Here is an 8,904-nt window from a genome sequence, read left to right as displayed (position 1 = left end):
TTTTATCATTCAAGCAAGTTTGTTCTTAATATTGCTACAGTATTAGCAATACTGTATCTCTACTTCAAGGATCACTATGCTGCTGAGATTGTAGAACTCCTCTCCAATTAATTTTCTATTAACAAAACTAGAGTCCTAATTTGTAACAATCAAAATAGAGGTATGTTCACGTTTTCTTAAGGAAACTCAGGGCTCAGTGTTATATACAAACTTCATAGGGAAAACAACAAAAATCTTGGTTTGCTCAGTATAAAACTAAATTCCTAGTAAACTGGAGCTATGGCCCTGGCTTAACACTTCCTGGCACATCTCCTACCCACAGCCAAGACCATCACACTTACTTGTCTTGATGAAAGTCAAGCATTTAAAAAACAGTTATTTTTCTCTTTAAAAACTAGCTTTATTTAAAATAATCTAAAGCATAACACTAACAGGAAACAAATTTACAATACATATTGTTCAAGAAAGCCTGCCATACATAATTTCAACTAATAGTAGGTCTATATACTGGTAAATAACATTATACAATGCACAAATGACATTTAGCATGATCCCTGAAAAGAACAGCCAACAATAACACAGACTGTTTTGATAGAACCTCTACACATCTTACTACTTACCTATAGAATAAAAAACTAAAATGTGGAAGATAAGTTAAACTCCAATTTTAAAATTCTAGCAGATGTTTAAGGAAAAAGAATAATAAGGAGGAAATTAGTATCTTAAAAAGAGAAATGAAAACTGGCTTACCATTATTTACAGTAATTATTAAAAAGTATTCAGAATTGAGAATTATTTGGTTTACTAGTTGGAAGCCAAACTGCCCATTATCTACTGCATTCAGTTACCAAGCCAATTTTCTCTGAAAACTGTAACCTGCATGTTAACTACATAAAGAAAATAAACAATTTGGAGGTAACCTAGTCATTTCATACTTTATTCAAATTTTTCCACAAAGCAATTCATGAATCATTTAATATGAGTACTTCTTTAAAACTCTATGATTCAAATAGAAATAGATCCAGTTCTAAAAGACTGTATATGAAGTACCAGGAAAAAAAAAAACATGTAAAACTAAAATACAAAAAAAAAAAAAAAGAAACCCATGAAAACACTGAGTATTCAAATAAAATATAATGGGATTATGACACAGTATGGCATCTGGAATTTTTTTTTAAGTAACTGAGATTCATTGCTATGTCAGTTCTATCAATAGCTGACAATCAAATGTATGATACATACCAAAACAACCATGCCAAAAATGACAACATCAGTAGACATTAACCTTGTAATATACATCACTGATATAGTAAAGTTTTATCAATCCAGGATAGTTTAAATTGATAAAAGTCTGAAATTTTGAATATTTTAAAAAGATATGCAGTTTAAGCACTCACAAGCATTTTTTTTCTGTTAAGTGTGTAATTTCAAATATGCAAATCTGCAAGTATTATCTATTACAATTCTTTTGGGTACTTGGTTTGATGACAAAAGAATGCTTTTAAACTAGTATTCTGAAATAAATGCTTATAAAAAGCTAACATTTTTTTCAAGATTAAACATTTTTCTTTAAAATCTTATTATTTTCATTAACAAATCTTTTCATCAGAGAGTACAAACACCAATCAAGCCTTGAATCAATGGTTACAAATTCTAACTAGAGGCATTTCATGTTATTTTAATAAATAGTTTCTCAATAAATGAAGATTACTATTACTATTTATTTTGATTATGGTGGAGTGAATGATATCTTTCTTGGTTGGAAGACATTAAAATAAGTTCAAAGTCTAGTATATAATGATATAGGCTAAAAAAATCTAATATGCACTGTCAGTTAAGATAATTCCTTAGTAAATTATAACTGTAAAAGGAAGATCAAATTTTTAAAAAGTATTTATTATGAGTGCTTCTAGGAACTGCCAACACCAAATTTTATTCCTCTCTTCCATTTCAGACATCAGGCCATCTATTAATACTAACCCATAAATACTGATGTCTCACATACTTCATAGAGTAGCTTAAACATATCAGCATAAGAAATAATTAGTATTACATAGTAATTTCCTTTGCCATAGGAATAAATGTTGGACAAAGTCTGGAAACATTTTATTTTCCAATTTGAATTACAGTAATTTTGCCACAGATCACAGCACTAGTGCATGTGTTACTTTAAACATGCTCTAAGAACAAAACAAAAATTTACTGCAAAAATACATGTCACCAATGTGGAACACACTCAGATTTGTATAAAAGTACTGAACTAATATCCCAAAAAGAGGTATATGTAAGCAGTACATAAGGAAGAAATAGTTTTAATATGAAACAGTCATTTAAGTCACATACATCATGATAAGAAGCAGGACTTTCTTTTATAAAAGGTATTTTAACTAACAAGCAACATCATCTACATCACCTACAGAACAAGAAAAGGACAGGTATTTAGAATTTTAATATAATTACAAATAATGTGTTTTGACAAAATATGACATAAGATGAAGCTTATCCATTGGCTTTCATTAAGTTTTCAATGAAAATTTCCTTCCCTTTACTTGCCCTAGACCACTTGTCTTGGCAAATACTAATGCCATCCTAGTTTCTTTACTCCAGGGGTGCCTCTAAGCTCCCATCACTGTACCAAGAGTTGGAAAAATACAGATGCGACTTCTATACTACTTTATAGGATAAATGGAATACAGGAAATGGGGAAGTTACTGAAATTTGGAAATAAGAAGGAAATCTCTGAGTTCTGAAGCAGAGAAAAAGTGAAAAGTCTCAAAGGAAACTGGGAAGTACTCTCAAGGTATCGATCTAATAAAAATACTGCTTTCTATGGTGCCTGAAATGTGGTCATATTGCCGGAAATCTAAGATATTAGGATTCATTCTGCATAAAGTCTTTAAAAAATGAGAAATTTAATCCCATATTCTTCACTTTGTTCAAGACTTATTGGAAAACATTTTCCCCTTAAAAATCTAGCCAACCACAGCCAACAAAGAAGTGTGACTTCTGAGGAAAGATATGAAATTTTGAAGTATAGAACATCCAGGAAGGGAAAAGGCAGGTTGGTTTCTAGAGCATTTCACTGGAGAATTTAAGATGGTAGGAGGGCAACTGGGAAACACTCACACCAAAGTACGTAACCTTCCTGTGTCCAATCAGGAAAAAGGTAAGACCGACCTCTCCTTTCTCCTTCCTACATTGATTGGTTCTCCTTAAGAAGGAGCACTCAGCATGATACTATTGGCTAACTATATGAGGTTTAAATAAGCCTTTATGAGCTTCCCTAAGAATCTAGTCATCTTATAGAGAGTTCTAAATCGCTATTTACAAATGAACTTTGGGAATCTTGATGCTTTTAATTAAAAAGACCTTAAATAACAAGACACTCATGCATATGAAACCTCTATACACTGCAAAAAAGAAATCAAAAAACTCTCTAGAGCTCCCTTTAAAAATCATTGCTTATATATATATATATTTACTATTAAATACAATTACTATAACATGTTGAATAGTAAGTACTAGCACTCAGTTTGTTCAAGACAAACAAATTTGGAAGAGTATTAGAAGAAAACTCCCGATATTTACCTGGATGATTAAAGTCAGCAGATATCAGGGTGACCTATTATTGCAGTTTTTTTCCTACCACTAGGAAGAGTTGGGAATCTAAACACATACACACAAATTGGATTTCTTGTATTGTGTTCATCTAAGAAGAATAAGCACTAGTACAAGAAAATCTTCAGTTTTATGTACATAATCTTCTAGTTTGGATAACAAGAATCATAATAGCAGTACTCTAAAGTATTTCACACACAAGGAAAACACGGATCACAAATCTAATTCTAAGCACTCTATCTGAAGAATAATTTATTTTTCTTTTACAAGCTAAATTATTTCTGTATTAGTGAGTCCAGTAGCATCTGGAAGCAAGTGGTTCAAGAATTCTCTCGTGAAATGAACAAAGCGAGTTTTGAGAAAGGAACTGATGATTTAAAACTTTCTATCAGTAACCGAGTCTTGTGGAGGGAGCCAGCTGCTGACAGCCAGGCTGAACTCTGGCAAAACTTGAGAATGTAGGAGAAACTCCAAGATTTCCTGCTCAACTGCACGTGTGTGTGTCCTTGTATATATGTGTGCATGTGAGATGAGGTCCTTTCAGTGAAGGAAGAGGATTACGCTAAAAAAGGTGTGATGTTACTAGAAGATTATGCATCTCATTCCCTCTTTAAATATTTTGAAATTAGGGCAACTCATCACTTGCATTATGAAAGCCACATCAATTTGTGTAACAGTCTTCTTTGAGTCATATTAGGCAAATTAATATCTGGCCTTCTTAAAGTTCATCACTTCCCTACCAAAAAGCCTCTAGAAAACTTCTGACAGTGTTATATAGACAAATGTAGAACTAGTAAGAAAATTAATTCAAATAGATGAAAACATTCGCCAGTTATGATTACAGTTTGCCTGTAATTCATTGCTGGAATCAACCATGTTTTTTTCCTCTTTTAGATATTTAACAGATTTTTATCTAAGTAAGTAAGGTGTTCTTAAGACCTAAACACATGAACAAATTCACTTGTTTGTAAAATTTTAAAAACAATTATTTGGAAATGGAAAATAAAAGTCACATTATAAATCAAGTATTGTTAGACTAATTTGAGAGAGGTTATTTCCTTTTCACAAAACATTCATAACTAATAAAACTGTAAGCAACAGAGGGCTTTAGAAACTGCTTCTCACCAGTTTTAGCAATGAACACAGCGAGTACTACTGTGTTAACTCCTGAGGACACTGGAAGGTTCTACTCAGTATCTAACTGTACTCAGTCATTTCTTTTTTAATCACCATCTGATGCTAGAACTGGGTTTATAGCATGCAGTGCATTATATCTTAAAAAACAGCACTCACTGGGATTCCAAAAACAACTTAACTAGATCCTTACATATTTAGAAAATAACAAAAGCTACAATGTAAGCAAAATATGATCTTCAAGTATGCTACTGAACAATCAAATGTCAAGAGTCAGCCCAATGCACTGCATTTTAATCTGCTTCAAATGGTTAAATTTTCACACAAAGGAGTACCTAGTATGAGAGTTTATATCATTTCCTAGAACTATAAAGATATTTATCTTACAGCTATGCTTAAAATATTTTGTACTCACCTCTAACTAGTCACAGGTAAATGGGAAAAACCTTATATTACCTTGTACCATATGAAATTGCTGTTTTTGTTGGTCACAATTAAAACACTATTTAAAAAAATAAGTTTTATTCAATCAAAATACGCATCATGAGCATTAATAATTTTCTTCTAATAGGATATTAAATATTTCATTTTTATAAAATTCATCATTTGCTATGTTGTATAAATTGTTCAAACCCTCCAATTACCGTTTCTCAATTGGAGAACATGTAGTTTCTTAGAAAAAGCTCCAAACGATGCAAACTACACCAGTTCACTGGATAAAGTTCTGGTGACTATGCTGGAAACGACAGAATCAAATAATTAACTGCTTAGTGGCTTGTGACATGTGATGCCAGTGCTGTCATGTAAAAGTGTCAGTTCATGTTTACTAATCAAAGGGTATATAATCAAAATTTTCAAGCATAATTTAAGTTTCTTGGCAATATTGCTGCTGCTGTCATTTCACCAAGGTTTAAATGGTTGTCACTATCCCTTTTGCAGATCAACACACAGTCTTCAGATTTGGTCACAACAGTAATGATGGTTCAAGTTTGGGAGCTTTACCAACAACCAACCATTGTGTAAATTGCTATCAACTGTCATATAGAATCCTTTTTTTGGGTCACAGGTTTTGATCCACTCCAAAAACAGGTTTCTGTTGTTTCAAATCTTAATGAGTGTACCTTCAACTGTCTCCATTCTTGATCTTCTCTCAAGAGAATACCTTTAAGTCTATTTTTACACTCTCCCCAGCCCCAGCAGAAACTTGTGTCTCCTGCAGGGCCTCAAATGGCTGTCAGTAAGCTCTCACCTTGGCTCTTAATTGATCTTCGCTTAAAATGGATTTTGAAGTCCTGTGAGGCTCATTTTTAAATTCAGATCCCAAGAACAAGGTTTTTCAAACCACCACTGAGTAGTTCTTCTGCCAGCAGAGCCCTGTAAGGCCAAATTCATTTTTCTATGTCCCAGTTTGAAATGATATTAAGAAAAGTATTCACAATTCTTCTGAGAATACTGTATTATTTATTTCTCTGGAAAACAATAACAAAACAACTCAATAATCAAGGAAAACTGAAGAGTGAAGAGCATAATATTGTTATATTTCTAAATAAAAGCACAACTAAAAACACCCTTTATGACAACTCTACTAATTGTAGTCAATTTTCAACTGATCTTACGTTAGCAATTTCATGTGGTACAATCCACAAGTTAATCAACAAATATGTATTGAACATCTACTATATGCTAACATCTGTCTTGTAGCTGTACAAACAGACATCCTGGAAAGACTGACTTGATAATATGAAAGTCACTAATTTCAGGAACACCAGTAAGGGAGGAATCTGGTGTCATACTCTACTATTTGTTAGATGATCCATTAAAATGTATGTTTTCATGTTTTAGCTACATATATTCTTTCTGAAAACACATTACATGGATTCTCAAATATTCTTTGAACTAAATGTTTAATTTGATATTGCTGAAGTTCAGCAGTGAAATACACTTGACCCTTGAACAATGTGGGAGCTAGGGGTGCCAATCTCTTCACTGTCAAGAACTGCATACAACTTTACAGTCAGCCCCCCAAAACTGTGTTTCCCTATCCTAGGATTTAACCAACCAAGGATCATGTAGTACTACAGTATGCGTTTACTGAAAATCAGTGGATGTATGCAGTTCAAACTTGTGTTGTTCAAGGGTCAACTGACACATCTTTCAATGATTTTAACTTTTAAAAAAGTAAAAACTTGCCTACGTTTGCTATACATTATCTTGAAGCTTCAAGAGGCTTTTATGTTTAACAACAGCTAAAATTTATTTGTATAGTACTTTCTAATGCACCCCCATATACATTATTCTTATTTATGATAGCAAACAAGACAATACAAAATACGCACTAGCAATGAAGTGGAGTATTAATAAAAACTAAAAGGTAAATAATCGTTTCATGTATGCATTTTAAAAAATTATGTTAAACATTAACATCCTGTGTCACTGACCCTCTGTAATACACAGAGGGTGGGGAAACACTGAAGTGAATGCCTGTTATTAGCCATCACTGCCCACTGCAGGTGGACCGAATGTTTCTCTAGTGCGCATTAACTGGACATCTTTGTCAGCCATACAGGTATCACAGCCCCATACTGCTGACGCTTCTGCTGTTAGGAGGCCATAAGCTGTTTCGGTCATTCCAGTGCAGATCCGATGAAACCATTTCTGACAAGAGGCTTCACATAAGATGGCATCCTGATCATCATTCACTTCATTTGTACAAATTCCACAAGGATACACTGGGTCAGAAGAAGAATGCCCATGACGGCTTGGGTGGAGAGCGGATTTATTGCTTTTCTCAGTGGTGCATGTATCTGTGGCACCTCTAGGCTGTCGTGGTTTACTCTGTGTCCCATTTGCATGGCTGTTGTTTGTAGCTTCAGTGCTACTCGAACGGCTATTCTCTTGACTGACGACATTGTTTCGATTCACATTTTTTAATTCAATATTACTCTGATTCACTGTGTCATCCATGTTTAAGTGAGGTGGATGAGCAGAGGAGTTTTGATTTGTGTTTTTGGTAGCTCCTTGACTAAAGTCTTGTTTTGGGGGTGGTGCTTTTGCTTGACCAAAAGTGTTTGGGGGAGGGATAAAAGAATGATTAGATTCTAACGGAGAACTAAAATTGGAATTACTTGCAGGGACAAAGTTAGATGCCAAGTCAGGGTTAGATACTTGGCTAGCATTCTGCGGAGGAATCTGATTGAAGTTTTCAGCAGGATTTTGTCTAAAATGTTGATTAGGCATGTTAACATTCTGAGTCAGTGCATTATTGTAAGATGGATTTCCAAAACTTGAATTATCATGTGGCCCAAAGTTAAAAGCATGAGGTCGATTAAAACCCATGCCCAAAGGATTCTGAGGAAATGGGTGTGGCTGATTCCTGAGTGAGTAAGGACCACAGTATGGGGAAGACATTCTTGGAGGAACGTGAGGTGGCATTCTGAATGTGCTGTAGCCTCCAAAGCCAGGATAACCAGGGCCAAGATACGGATTTGATGAAGGTAGTGGTTTATAGGAAATAGTATTGTAGTTGTCATCAAATGGATTAGCAGCCACTAGATGGTCAGAGTTTGGATTCGGTGGCGGAGCATACTCAGACAATGGAGGAAAAGAAGGCCCCTGAAATAAGAATGTAAAGTGAAATACATGTTTTTGATCAAAGAAGTCATAAATGTTAACATTTATGAACCCAGGTTTTAGTTAAATTTCTTTTGAAATTTATGAAATTTTAATTTATGAAAATTTATGAAAATTTAATTATTGACCTTTCAATTCCAAAAAACGTTTATATTTAATTATATTTAATGATAAAAATGTGTAGGTTTCTTTCATTTAGGAAAGGAAATATGGTATTTTTTTTTTTAGCTCAAATCAATTATTTCAAACTCTAGATGTATTCAGTCTTCAAAAGAAGCTTCATTACCATAATTTTCATTTAATATGCTAGCCTACAACTATAATCTTTCACTTAAAATTTTAACTAAAAATACCTTTATGCCTCCAAATAGCTATAAAATTAAATAACAGTAAACAGGACCTAATTTTTTTTTCCTGGCTAAATTTCAGGGAGTAGCTACTGAAGTAGTCCCAAAGCACTACGTTCTAGACCTCAGACTAGAAAAATTAACTGCCAGTTTTAGTCACACTGCAAGTTTAACA

The 8,904-nt window shown here is 33.5% G+C and overlaps 1 protein-coding gene across 2 annotated transcripts in view; it reads right to left on the bottom strand.

Annotated features, from left to right (window-relative positions):
* Nucleotides 1-378: 378 nt before the first annotated feature.
* PYGO1 (pygopus family PHD finger 1) overlaps nt 379-8,904 on the bottom strand; it is a 28,280-nt gene continuing 19,754 nt past the window's right edge. The window contains exon 3 of one of the 2 annotated variants that reach the window (XR_009496206.1): nt 379-6,221. Coding sequence is in view for 1 of the 2 variants with exons in the window: in XM_002690892.5 (XP_002690938.1) it covers nt 7,240-8,364 (1,125 nt within the window). In the remaining variant the exon portion in view is untranslated. Of the gene's footprint in view, nt 8,365-8,904 lie in introns of both variants that reach the window. The other variant, XM_002690892.5, reaches the window with a different exon arrangement.

The sequence above is a fragment of the Bos taurus genome, chromosome 10 (genome assembly GCF_002263795.3).
Source record: "Bos taurus isolate L1 Dominette 01449 registration number 42190680 breed Hereford chromosome 10, ARS-UCD2.0, whole genome shotgun sequence".
Classification (NCBI taxonomy): Eukaryota; Metazoa; Chordata; class Mammalia; order Artiodactyla; family Bovidae; genus Bos; species Bos taurus.
Note: the sequence above shows the minus strand (reverse complement) of the source record. Positions and strands in the feature narration are given on the sequence as shown.